The sequence below is a fragment of the Lampetra fluviatilis genome, chromosome 41 (genome assembly GCF_964198595.1).
Source record: "Lampetra fluviatilis chromosome 41, kcLamFluv1.1, whole genome shotgun sequence".
Classification (NCBI taxonomy): Eukaryota; Metazoa; Chordata; class Hyperoartia; order Petromyzontiformes; family Petromyzontidae; genus Lampetra; species Lampetra fluviatilis.
The window spans coordinates 9,048,487-9,062,565 of NC_136315.1; the positions used below are offsets into that span (position 1 = coordinate 9,048,487).

The 14,079-nt window shown below is 52.6% G+C and overlaps 1 protein-coding gene across 2 annotated transcripts in view; it reads right to left on the reverse strand.

Annotated features, from left to right (window-relative positions):
* The window catches only part of ZSWIM8 (zinc finger SWIM-type containing 8), a 106,708-nt gene that overhangs the window by 51,089 nt on the left and 41,540 nt on the right, over positions 1-14,079 (reverse strand). For both annotated transcript variants that reach the window (XM_078875487.1, XM_078875488.1), the window contains exons 2-3: positions 12,498-12,651; positions 4,385-4,479 (exon numbers count right to left, since the gene is read on the reverse strand). In XM_078875487.1, coding sequence (XP_078731613.1) covers positions 4,385-4,479; positions 12,498-12,651 — 249 coding nt within the window. The remainder of the gene's footprint in view (positions 1-4,384; positions 4,480-12,497; positions 12,652-14,079) is intronic.

The following is a 14,079-nucleotide window of genomic DNA, read 5'->3' on the forward strand; positions in this document are numbered from 1 at the left end:
TCCAAAATCTACGCATTCAAAACCCTGTAGCTTGTTGCGAGCCTCGTGTTCAAGATCTGGCGACATCATTGGAATGGATAAGACACTGTGCGCCAGTTGCATGGCTCAACTTGGCAGACGTGAAGCAGTAAAAAATGTCACAAAGGGTCACGCACTGCAGACACGAGCGTTTGCGACTCTCCAAAACTGACGATGGGCCCTGAGCCCGTGGTGGTAATTCCCCATTCACCTGGCGGGGGACCAGTCTGTCTTTGCGCAGGACAATCGCTGCCGACTCTACACAAAAGAATACTCGAAGAAGAAATATGACTCGCAATTGCAATTTATTGCAAGCAAATAAATACTTGAAATGAATTGCTCTCGCCTATGATATCTGGAAATTTAGCAGCCTTTATTTATTGAAAAATAAGTTAATACTTGAGTGGGCTTTACCTGGTAAGATAGAAATATTGTATTTTATTGGTATATATTTTTAAGTGATTTGTTTACCTTTCCTATCGTGTTTTTTGTCTTATTTGTTGTTGCAACGTTCTGACCCGCCCCCACTGGACATCTGTGAAAAAGAGCTTCATAGCTCATCGGATTCCTCCAGTCTAAGTAAATATTCTGATTCTGAAAGTGCTCCACTGTGCCGATGAACTTCAAGTCAAACCCAGTCTACGGCTGTCCTGCGTAAACAAAATGGTCCAAAAGGTTCATAGACTGCTGGATTAAAATGCTATTCTACTAAAAAAAATTTTTGAGAGACAAGACTGAACCTATCATTGCCGTGGTGCTGTGGTTAGCGCACCGCCGTAGGAACACGACGACATGGGTTCAATCCCCGTCGACGGCTGACATCAGTGACGAGTGAAATCAGAACTGGCCCTGGGGGCCCGGTCCGTATTCACAACCCCCCCGTGATAAACAACCCCCATAACCGACAGTGTGTGCGGGAGCCCATCATCACGTAGTGGATTGACAAAGGTCTGTCATAATTATATTAGAAAAGTAATCCGTGTACGGTTCCAAGATCTCCATTGTAATGCAATACTACATTCCGATAGGCTCTTACCCGATTCAGTAACAGACAATGAAATATCGCTGTGCATGTTTTCTGCCTTGCAGTAAACTCTGGTCTCCCCTGGTGCTGTTTATGTTTCAGAGGCAAGGCTATAAACACATTGTAATTTATTCTGTTTAATGTTCATAAAAGAAAAATGGCACTGTATATTAAATATATATGCATGCAAGGCATTATAAAAGACCAACGCATGATGATAAGCGCTTTATCGTTATTGCTTTGGGTGTAGTGACGTACCCATGGTAATAATCAATTAATTGATTTGAATGTATTTTTGGATTCAGAAAATGTTCCACAAAAGAATAAATTGTGTTCGTTACAAACATATTCCATGATAACAGCAACCACTGGAGGTGCTGCAATGCATTGATTCTTGAATTGAATCGCAAACCATAACCATTGCCAAAGCATTGAATTGTGAGAGGGGGTGAAACGTTACCACCCTTATGATTACCCCATCACCCCTTCCTTTGTGTAAAATGAACACCCCTGATGTGACGCTGCACCACTGGGTGTGAAGTCAACAACACATGTCCCATGAAACTACAATGTCCTAGCAGAGCAACATGGAATTTCCACTACTGGCATAGGACTGACCACCAACAAAGATAAGCATGACCCAGCACTTGTCAAAACATATGAATAGTGAACAAGGAACACAAGCACGCAGTAAACGAGATAAATCATCTGTTGATTTAAAGCTTTCGTGACTGCAGGGATTCATATTCTTCTATGTGACTTTACCGAAAGAACCAAGAATATGAGATGAATCATCGTTTGGCGAACTGCAGTCAACCATGAAACTCACAGGCAGAGCATGAGGTTAAACAGCGCAAACGTCGTACGAGCAACCGTGCACGCCGCACACAAGCGCATCCAATGCCAGGTGCGTTGAGCGCCCAGTCACATGGGGACCAGGGATGCCACGGTGCCGAGATGTTAACTACCTCGCCTGGTATACAGGAGGTCACAGGTTCGATCCCAACCCTGACACCTGCTGCTGTATATTTGGAGTTTGCACGTCTCTCTCTCTCCCCGTAGTCACGCGGATTTTTCTTCAGGTCCTCCACTTTTTCCCTCCACACTTAGAAACATGCGTTGAGAGTATTTGTCTGCTATAAAATTTTACGTGATTTCATTGGGCTATCATTTGTGGCCAGGTTGCATCTGAAAAAGAGTGAAATAGCTCAGTAGGCCATGTCTGGTAAAATAACAAAAAAGTTCGTTAGTTAAAATCAAAATAGACAGTTAATAGTGCCAGACTTTGGTACGAAAAAATATTATTTATAATTTCTACTTGCAACGCGCACGCTATTCGCTCACTCTCGAAGTGAGAGAACGACTCAAGGAGGCGTGAGGAGAAACCGCAGAGAAGCGGGAAGAAGGCAGCCAACGCGGTGCGAGACGGTGCCAACAAGTGCCCAGGCGAGATATTCACGGCGCGCCCTTGGTTCACAGTGCGTCCCGTAGCCGTGCGTGTCCCCCGCCTGTGCTGTGGCCGGACTCAGCCATGGTGAGAGTGTGACTCCATCTCCGCTGACCCACAGACGGGCACATAAGCACGCCACTGATGGCAGGGGGATGTCCTCCACAGGAAGCACCTCGACGCAGAGTTCCAGACGGCGAATGGAGAGCGGCAAAAATGACCGCGGTGAGGATTAAACGGATGAATAATAATAATAATCAAAACGTTGGTTATCTGTCCAGGAAAAGACTAACTGAGCCTCAAGATTCTCTTTCAGGAGGGTTCTGCATTGCGATGTTTGGCCCATTCTTTTTCAAAGTGCGATTTTCATGTAAAAATAAATCACGGTGATGGAGAAGACCTATGTATGAGAGGAGATATCGCTCAATACAGATCAGTCATGAAACCCACTTGCTGTACTGCCACCTCCTGCCTATAATTTGTATCGTTACTCATAGTTTCTGGCTTAGTTGTGAATCCAACATTTGCATACAATTTGCAGAACTAATAAATAACTGATTCTCACATGCACAAAGCAACATATAGAGTCCCGTTCGGAATCGGTGAATTGCGGCACGATTAAATTCCTTTTCTTTGGTTCTTTAGGTAAAGCCACGTAGATAGAAAAATAATAAAATGAATATAAATAATAACAATATCACGACGTTTCGATCTTTCCTGCCTCAGCAGCTCTCCCGCTATATTCTTCACCTGACGACGATTGCTTGTGTTGCGATCGAAACGTGATATTGTTGTTATTTTTTATAAATTTCATTATTTTTCTATCTACCGAAAGACCCAAAGAATATGAATTCCTGCAGCCACGAAAGCTTTCAGTCAAGATTTAATTTCCTTTGTTAATTGTGTCCTCATTTCAGCATTTTCAGTGGCTACCCCAGGCCACATCAATACTCACATGGGCATTTAAACACCATCACCCTCTCTGTCGTAATTAGGTAGACTGGTTGATATCAGCTGCTCACGCTCTCTGCAGACCCATCTGATAAAAGAAAGGCCCCTTAATTTTCCTTGAATCACCCCCTGCTCACTCGTGCCCCGCTTGCTAATTCATATGAACCCCAACAGAGCCGAATGAAACCGCTGAGTTTGCCCCAACGAAGAGACTGGTGGCACCGCCATAGCAATGTGGAATTTCTAACAGTGACTTGGGGCTTCCAATGGAGGATGAATGTTAGAGGCACATCACGATACAAGCTCCACCGAAACAAACTGATTCCCACATTCACGATTCATGCATTGAGAATCCTGTGTGCGAGATGCAATTAGCGGGACGTGATGTTAATGCAAATGATATGCAATGCGTATGCTAATCGTTGAGAGTAGCGGTGCAGTGATTAGCACACTGCATTATGAACCCGGTGTGGCCAGCGTTCCACTGGGAGCGGTTTTAGACGTGCACGTGAAACGTGAATACTTACTTTTTTTTTGAAAGGCAAATTACTCCTTTGGGAAATGCATAACAATCATCACCGTCGCCTGCAAAACCTAGCAGGTCCCTTCGGAAAGAATCTGGAGACACGGTGAGGCTTTCCTGGACGAATTAATATCGCAGTGAAATGCTGTTCCACGTACAAAAGTTATCATTGGTAGAAGGATTTTTTTTACATTTAACTTATGGTTCTCACTGCCTAGCAACTAAGACTCCTGCATACAACACTGCATTCTATACCATCCCACCTTCTCCTGCTAATATAGAAACATCTTTTCTCCCTTCTTGCTGGAATGGATAGGCAGACGCGGCTTGACCGGGAGCTGAGACTAGACAAGAGATCGTCAGTCGTTGTGGTGGTGGCGGTGGTGGCGGTGGTGGTGGCGGCAGCAATGCGAGGCTTTACCTATTTGCAAAGGGTCCTTCACGGCCCGGGCTTTCAGGAGGTGTTCCCCCCGCGAAAACTCGTCGGCGCTCCCGTTGGCGAGGCACGAGTACAACCTGCAAGGCAGCGGCGAGCGGTGGCAGCGGCGATCAGTGGCAGCGGCGATCAGTGACACGGCGGAAACAGCGGCGTTGCACGCCGGGTGCCCCGGCGCAAGGTGCCGGGAATTTTGTGGCCAAACGAGGTAAGCGAAATGGAAGAGTGTGGCGAGAATGAGGTCTAAGGTGTGTACACTTCGGAAGAGGAAGCTGCAATGGTTGTGACAGCAGTAGGAAGAGGATGATTAATCAGAGTGTAGTGGTGATACGCGCTGGGTGTATATGTCGTGTGCCAGCGCGTATGTACGGGTGTGTGTGTGGTGACGCGCGCTGACGGGGAGGAGCAGGCGTCAGTGCGCGGGTGGGGGTAGTGCTGCTGATTGGCTGTGTGCCGGTGACGCGCCCAGAGGGAGTGATCGGGTAGCAGCGCGGTGTGATTGGTCGGGGAGTGGAAACACGCGCTGAGCGGAACCGGATCGTAGGGATAGCGCGTGGGGATTGGGTAACTGAGGAGCGGTGCCGACGTTGAGGTCCGCATCCGCTCCGTCTCCCGGGAAGAAGGGGTATATAAGGTGATGCACAGAGGAGCAGGGGGGAAGTGGAACCATCTAAGAATGAAGACGAAGGTGCAGAGATAGAGCCCGGAGAGGAGAGTAATGGAGAGTAGAGGAGAGTAAGGTATAAGTGTGTAGCCAGCGAGAGAGAACGGTCTACACGAGCTGAGTAATGTATAGTGTGTAGCCAGCGAGAGAGAACGGTCTACACGAGCTGAGTAATGTATAGTGTGTAGCCAGCGAGAGAGAACGGTCTACACGAGCTGAGTAATGTATAGTGTGTAGCCAGCGAGAGAGAACGGTCTACACGAGCTGAGTAATGTATAGTGTGTAGCCAGCGAGAGAGAACGGTCTACACGAGCTGAGTAATGTATAGTGTGTAGCCAGCGAGAGAGAACGGTCTACACGAGCCGAGTATGCATACGGTGTAGCCAGCGAGAGAGGAAGGTCTACACGAGCCGAGTATGCATACGGTGTAGCCAGAGAGAGAGATGCAAAGTCTACACGAGGCGAGTGGAGAGTGTAGCAGAGGCGCAGAGTCTACACGAGGCGAGAGAGGAGTGTAGCCGAGGCGCGGAGTCTACACGAGGCACAGAGAGCCGGCAGCACAGAATCCAGAGTCAAGAGAAGCGCATTTTGAAGAAGAGAGGCCACGCGTTGTATTGTTACAAGTCAAGATTTAATAAAAGAAGTGTGTTCCCGTCAAGGAGTTTCCTGCCGTCATTTTCCAATACTTCATCTGGCGTCAGAAGTGAAACGGGCTTCCAAGTATGGAGACGAGGAAGACCCGTAGGACCCACGGGATTGACCGCGAGGAAGACCTGGACGACTCGGGGCCGCTGGTGGCGGGGGGTGAGGAGGAGGACTTGCCCACGCTGCAGGGTCCGTCGACGGCGCCGGCCGAGCGACCGGGGACAGACGCCGGGCTTCGTGAGGCGCACTCCCGACTGGCGGAGCTGCTGCTCGCCGCCGCGTCCATCTTGGCGGAGATCAGCTCGTCGGGAGGAGCGGGGACGGTGGGGGACATTTTACAAGGTCGCCCCGCAGATTCCCGCCAAAACGAATGGGGGATTCCCGCCATTGCGCCTGGGCCTACTTTTGGCGGGAACGGCGAGCGCCACGTGGTGGTGGGTTCCCAAGCGCGCGCATCGACGTCATCAGCGCGCGAGGGGGTCCGCCATCTTACGTCTGCTGCTGGAGCCGCCATCTTAGACACCGACGGACAGGCGGAGAGGAACCACGAAGCGGATGACTTCATTTTTCAGCAGCGCCTGCCCACGTTGTCAGCCTTCAAGGCGGAAGGCGGAGACTGGGGCCAATTTCAGCGAAGGTTTTTGGCGCATCAAGAGATGTCAGCGTGGTCCGATGCTACGGCGCTGCGGGCATTGCCCGCCATGCTGGACGACGATGCGCTCGCGGCCTTCAGGGCTGCACGGAAGTCGGACCGCTCCACGCTGAAGGATGCGCTGGGTTTGTTGGCCAGGGTCTACGGGCCTCCCTCTACGTGCCGCCATCAGTTCTACGCAAGACGGAAAGCGGCCACGGAGACCGCGCTGGCCTATCGCACGGCGTTGCTGGCTCTTGCTGATGCTGCGTTCCCTCGGATGGACGAGGAGGGCCAAGACGCGATGGTTTTGGAGCAGCTGCTCAAGTTGGCGCAGGACCTGGGGGTCCCTATCAACACAGCTGACGAGATTGATATTTCTTCTTTGAGAGTCGCCACGAGTATTCAAGCGCACGAGGCCCTGCAACGGAAGCAAGGCGTTGGTTGCAACGCTGCTGTCGTCGCAGCCCCGGGTTTGGTGGTCGCCGAACCCCAAGTCGTCAGCCCACGAGAGGAGGCGTTCGCCACGGGACGACCAGGGGACTGGAGGCCGGGGGCCCGGTCGCCTCTGCGATCGGGCCGAAAGTCGGAGCAACCAAGATCTACTCCGACCCTCGTCACGTGCTATAACTGCGGCCTCCGGGGCCACGTGGCGTCCGGGTGCCGCGCTCCGCGGCAGCGCGCCATGGGAGCTCGGCTGGACGACGACCGAGAGCCCAAGTCATCTCTACAATCCCCGGCAAGTCGCGGCACCTCACACGCTCGGCCTGTTTATTCGGCACACATGGGACGCCGCGTTGCGGCGGAGGAGGGCCGGTTAAGGTTCGGGGATTCGGTTCGGCGAGGGGGGTTCGGCCGGGACCAGGGAGACATTGAATGGGCGGAATTGGGGCATAGAATTGTGGCTGCTTCGGCGGGTTCGTCCGTTGTTACGGGATCTATTGATGGGGTTGAGATTAGGGTGTTAGTGGACACGGGGGCATCGGCAACTATTATATCGGACCTCATTTATAATATTCTTCCGGTCCAATGTCGTCCGCTGCTTCCAGTGGATGTGCCATTTTACGCCGCTAATGGGGGATCGTTGGGCATTATCGGTCAGGTTAGGGCGTCCATTTGCATTGGAGATATCAAATTGTCGGGACCCGTTTTCGTTTCGTCTTCTTTGGCAGTTCCGTGTCTTTTGGGCACTGACTTTTTGGCTAAAATGCCCATTAAAATTCTTATCGATCAACGATGCATTGAACTGCCATCGGGTCGCCGGATTTCATTTTTGACGGGCCCTACTGACATTCGGACGGCGTGCGCTACGATACAAGCGGTGGCGACGCAGACAGTGCAAGTGCCCCCGGGTTCACAGATGTTGATTCCCCTCCGGTTGCGGAAACCATGGGTGAGGGAGGCTTCGGGACAGAGTATGCTTTTGGGTCCTTCTAACAAGGCTGTCGGGGGTCTTGATTTATCGGTGGCTCACACTTTGGTGCGGGCTGACAGGGATCCGTTTGTGATGGTTTTGAACGCGGGGTCGCGACCAGCTGTCATTCCGCAGGGCACCGTGCTGGCTCACGCGGCGCAGGTCCCTGGGGATGATGGGTTGGTTGCACAGGGGGGCTCGAGCCCCGCGCGGAACGTTGAGCCAAGGGAAGACCTTGAGTGGGTCCATTCGTTATGTGCCGCCTCGGACGATTTGTCGGCGGCGCAGTTGGGTGCGCTGCGCGAGATGCTCATTGAATTCTCTGATGTATTCAGTAAACATAAGTATGACATTGGGTGCACGGATTTGTTGCACCATCACATTGAAACGGGCGATGCGGCGCCGGTCAGGCTAAATCCCTTCCGACTGAGTCCCGTGGAGAAGGAACATGTTCAGTCGGCTGTTAACGATATGCTAGAAGCCGATATTATTTCGCCCTCCTCTAGCCCGTGGGGAGCGCCTATTGTGCTGGTTAAGAAGCAGGACGGGTCCCTGCGATTCTGCGTTGATTTCCGTCGCCTGAATAAGATCTCTGTGGCTGACGCGTATCCGCTCCCCAGGATGGATGAGTCCCTCGATGCATTGTCTGGTGCGCGATATTTTTCGACTCTTGATTTGTTATCGGGGTTTTGGCAGTTGCCGCTCGACGAAGAGTCGAAACCTAAGACAGCATTTCGGACTCCAGGGGGGCTGTTCCAGTTTAACCGGTTACCCATGGGACTTCACTCCTCTCCAGCGACGTTTCAGCGACTTATGGAGCTGGTTTTGTCGGGCTTGCAGTGGGATACATGCTTGATTTATATGGACGATGTCATTGTTTTCAGTAAAACGTTTGAGGAACACCTCCGGCGATTGAGAGGGGTGTTCTTGCGAATGCGATCGGCTAAGTTGAAATTTAAACCGGCCAAATGTCACCTCCTTCGTAGGTCCGTTAGATACTTGGGTCACATTGTCGATTCTTCGGGGATCTCCACCGATCCCGCGAAGACGGATTGTGTCGGTTCGTGGCCGACACCTACGTCCGTTTCCGACGTGCGTAGTTTCATCGGGTTTGCTTCTTATTATCGGCGGTTCGTTGAGCGCTTCGCCACTATTGCAAAACCCTTGCACGCTCTAACGGCGAAGGGAGTGAAGTTCAAATGGGGACCGGAGGAGGAGGCCGCGTTTCGCTCCCTCCGGGACGCCTTGGTGGGTGCCCCACCCTTGTGTTATCCCGATTTTGCCAGTCCCTTTTTGCTGGACACGGATGCTAGCAACACGGGCATTGGGGGGGTGCTATCCCAAGTCGTTGGGGGTGTCGAAAGAGTTGTCGCCTACGGTAGTAGGGTGTTGTCTCCGGCGGAGCAGCGCTACTGTGTCACCCGTCGCGAGCTGCTTGCCATTGTTTTTTTTGTGCAGCAGTTTAGGCCATATCTTTATGGTCGTCACTTTACAGTCAGAACGGACCACGCGGCGCTACAGTATTCATTGAGGGTCGCCCAGCCCTCGGGCCAGTTGTCGCGTTGGTTGGAAGTCCTCCAGGACTATCAGTTTACGACTACGTACCGTAAGGGGTTGCGACACACGAATGCCGATTGCTTGTCGCGGTTGTTGCCTTGTGATGAATGCGCGTGTTTGTCGGGATCGGCGCGCTGTAAACCGACGCTTGCGGGGGAGATGGGGGCACTGGCTGCGACAGCGGGCGCACCGATCGGGGATGATTCCACTGCCTCTCAGGGTCGGGACTCGCTGCTCTCGCTGTCGCTCAGCGAATGGGGCCGCCTCCAGATGGCGGACAGCTCGCTGCTAGCATTGCGCCGCAAGGTTGGGGGTCCCGAGGGGGACCAGGAGCGTACCGGCTCCTATGTACTTGAGCGGGGCGTGTTATTGAAATGGGACAGTTTGTCCCGGCGGAACGCACTCGTGGTGCCTTCCGCTGTGAGGGGGAGGGTTGTCTTGGCGGCACACGAACGCCTCTTGCACTTGGGAGTTAACAAGACGCTTGCCCTGCTTCAGCGTGACTATTACTGGCCGGGAATGGGAAGTGATGTGGTGCATATTCTGAAGGGGTGCGTTGAGTGCGCCAGGCGTAAACCACCGTCCGTGGCAGCTAATCCACCGCTGCAATCTATTCAGGTCTCGCGTACCAACGAGCTCGTTGCACTCGATATTTTGGGGCCCTTCCCAGTCACGCCGAGAGGGAATAAATATTTGTTAGTGGGGGTCGAATACTTTACCCGATGGCCTATGGCGTGGCCTCTCGCTAACCAGTCGGCAGCGGCTGTGACGGATGCCTTCGTCCAGGGCTATGTCCTGGACAAGGGGGCTCCCGAACGCCTGCTGACCGACCAAGGTAAAAAATTTTCTAGTAAATTGTTGCAAGAGGTGTGCGATCTGTTGGGTACCAAGAAGGTGCGTACCTCCCCGTACCACCCGCAGACTGACGGGATGGTGGAGAGACTCCACAAAACCTTGACTTCCATGCTGTGCCAGCAGGTGTGCGAGGCACATGTAGATTGGGACCTGCAGGTCCCGGGAGTCCTTGCCGCGTATAGAATGGCCCCCCATGCAGCTACGGGGTTTTCCCCATTCTATTTGATGTACGGTCGGGAAGCTGACCCGCCAATAGAAACGCAACTTGGCCTGTCCGCTCCACGAACTAATTCTAATTTGGAGAACATATTAAGTTTAATATTCACAAGCTGACAGAGGCGAGGGAGGCCGCGCGGCTTAATTCGCGGGCTCGCCAAATTGCTAATGAACGGTTGCGGGCACGGAAGGTGTCCATGCACGAATGGAAACCAGGTGACAGGGCCTGGCTGCATTGCCCTCAGGCACCCTTGGCTACGTCGCCTAAATTGTTGAGACCGTGGAGGGGACCCGTGGAGGTCGTGCGCGTTGCACGGCCCCAGTGCGTTCAGATAAAGTGGGGAAAGCGCCGGTGGTACGTTCACCCCTCCCGACTGAAACCGTTCTCGCCTCCATATGGCCTCCCCTTGTGTCGTGATGGCCGGGCGTGTGACGTGACCGGCGACCCAGAGGGGGAAATGTCTCTGCCTGATCCACACGTATTTTCGCCTGATCTGCTCCCAGGTGTCTCGGAACTGACAGCTGCCGATCACCGGCGGCCGGATCTCCGCGGCGGGGCCGGCCCTTTCAGGCCCGTTCCGCGCCGTCTGGAGCAGCCGGAACCGCCGGACGGTCGTCAGTGTCCCGCCCCATACGATGGACCAGCCAGACGGACTCGCGCCAGGTCGTGCTACTTTGCATGACCTGCCTCGTGAGGAGTCGGGGCAGTTGGAGCGCCTCGTCACTGCGTGTAGTCGCAGGGACGTGGGGCGCGTTCGTTTCGAATTTGCTCGTATCGTGTTATTGTTGACTTTTCGGGTTCATTGTCAATCTGTACATAGTTATTCTTGTTGTTGTTGTTGTTGTGTTATGTTACGGGGCACACTCGGGGGGTTACGGGGTTTTTTTTTTGTTGGTTGTCGTTTTATCGTCGCGGTTGGTTGTTGTTAGCAGCCGGGCCGGCTGCGAGCTATGTGGGAGGAGGTGATGTAGTGGTGATACGCGCTGGGTGTATATGTCGTGTGCCAGCGCGTATGTACGGGTGTGTGTGTGGTGACGCGCGCTGACGGGGAGGAGCAGGCGTCAGTGCGCGGGTGGGGGTAGTGCTGCTGATTGGCTGTGTGCCGGTGACGCGCCCAGAGGGAGTGATCGGATAGCAGCGCGGTGTGATTGGTCGGGGAGTGGAAACACGCGCTGAGCGGAACCGGATCGTAGGGATAGCGCGTGGGGATTGGGTAACTGAGGAGCGGTGCCGACGTTGAGGTCCGCATCCGCTCCGTCTCCCGGGAAGAAGGGGTATATAAGGTGATGCACAGAGGAGCAGGGGGGAAGTGGAACCATCTAAGAATGAAGACGAAGGTGCAGAGATAGAGCCCGGAGAGGAGAGTAATGGAGAGTAGAGGAGAGTAAGGTATAAGTGTGTAGCCAGCGAGAGAGAACGGTCTACACGAGCTGAGTAATGTATAGTGTGTAGCCAGCGAGAGAGAACGGTCTACACGAGCTGAGTAATGTATAGTGTGTAGCCAGCGAGAGAGAACGGTCTACACGAGCTGAGTAATGTATAGTGTGTAGCCAGCGAGAGAGAACGGTCTACACGAGCTGAGTAATGTATAGTGTGTAGCCAGCGAGAGAGAACGGTCTACACGAGCTGAGTAATGTATAGTGTGTAGCCAGCGAGAGAGAACGGTCTACACGAGCCGAGTATGCATACGGTGTAGCCAGCGAGAGAGGAAGGTCTACACGAGCCGAGTATGCATACGGTGTAGCCAGAGAGAGAGATGCAAAGTCTACACGAGGCGAGTGGAGAGTGTAGCAGAGGCGCAGAGTCTACACGAGGCGAGAGAGGAGTGTAGCCGAGGCGCGGAGTCTACACGAGGCACAGAGAGCCGGCAGCACAGAATCCAGAGTCAAGAGAAGCGCATTTTGAAGAAGAGAGGCCACGCGTTGTATTGTTACAAGTCAAGATTTAATAAAAGAAGTGTGTTCCCGTCAAGGAGTTTCCTGCCGTCATTTTCCAATACTTCAAGAGTAAGAGAAGGTAGAGGGGTACGAGGAGTCGAAGGTGAAGTATTGGGAGTGCAGGGAGGAGGAGTACGAGGAGGAGGAGGAGGAGGAAGCAGAGCGCAGCGGTCCTCACCGGATGTCCTCCTCATTCTCTGGGAAGCTCCAGAAAGCGATGCGAAGCTGCAGCTGCTCGGGCACGGGCGGGTACACCTTCTCCACCACCTCGAACGGGATGTGCAGCGCCACCTGCCGCGCCGCTAGCTCCACCAGCGGCGACACCTGCCCTTCTGCTGGCGAGAGAGCGCGGTGGCGGCGGGAGGAGACGGGAGAGCGCGCACGCGTGTAAGGGAGACCGGGACCCAAGACTGTACAGGGTACACGAGACGTAGGGGGGCACGATGCATCTGCTACACAGACAGGGCACACAAATATTGAGGAAACTCATAGCCAGCTACGCGGTGTACACAATGGATGGAGAACACAATGAACCCACTGCATGGAACTCAAGAGGGTACACATATAGAGGGTACACAAAGCATAGAGAGCAAAATGGACTGATGTGGATTAAACGATGGAACAGACACACAGGGTGCACAGGGCATGGGGGACACTATAAGTAAGATAGCTATAGGACAAAGACACCATGAAATTAGAACACAGGGTAAAGGCAAAGATAAAAAGAACATGTGAGATACAGGGCAAATAAGCAATATAAGTGGCACAATTCAATGGCATCGGAATAAAATCATAGATGACATTTCATAGCAGAGAGTAGGGCCCATTGCCTAAAATGTCCCCGATTGACAAATGCGTTGGAGTTTTTGTTATTTGTGCTTGAGCAGCAACGTCAAACCAATATTACAACAAAAAACAACAGCAGCCAAGAGGAGTGATTTTCACAGTTGTTTACAGACAGCAGGATCTGCCGATAGCGTCCCTCTGCATTGACGCGGACAGGAGGAGTTGCTCTCCTGTATCGTAAAATTTCTGCTCAACGCACCCATTGAGCAGAGGACACAAAAGACGGTGGAGGGGGGGGGTTGGTGCCCAACCAGCAGAGTTTTGCTCTCGCACAACATTACCATGTTGAGAAGACCCCCCGTGGACACAGATCACCACTCCTCCCCAAAGGCCGAAGGTGACAGCCCCGGCTTTTAATAAAAACCCCTGCGTCAGGAGTATGGGGTTCACTGTCCAATAATCCCAGCGGCCTGGAAAAATCCTCGGAAGTCTCCCCCCCCCACCCCCGCATGAATCCCTCGGATCAGTAGTTCACAATCTTTCTGAATCATAGAATCGTCGTCAACCTTGAAATTATTTTACAGGACCACCAAGCAGTACAAAAAACAATCCGGTGTGTTGTCAAAAAATATATATATACATGTAACAGTTCCGCTGACCACTTCATATGGCCATGCGGACCACCGGTGGGTCCACAGATGACAAGCTGGGAGCTCACCGCCTTCACAGGACAGTGCTGCACACAACTCAAGTGGTTTTCGTCTTGTAGCGAGGCACCTCCTCGGTGTGTCTCGGGGGATACCCGAGGTATGAAGGATGGGGGATAAAAATATACTTTGATGTGGAGCTGGGACGATGAGTCGATAAATCGATCAATTAACGTACACTTATTTGTGGTCGATTACTTCAGCCCCTTTAAAAATGGCAGCCACTCCTACAAGGCAAGTCCACAAGTCACCACAGAAAACACAGCA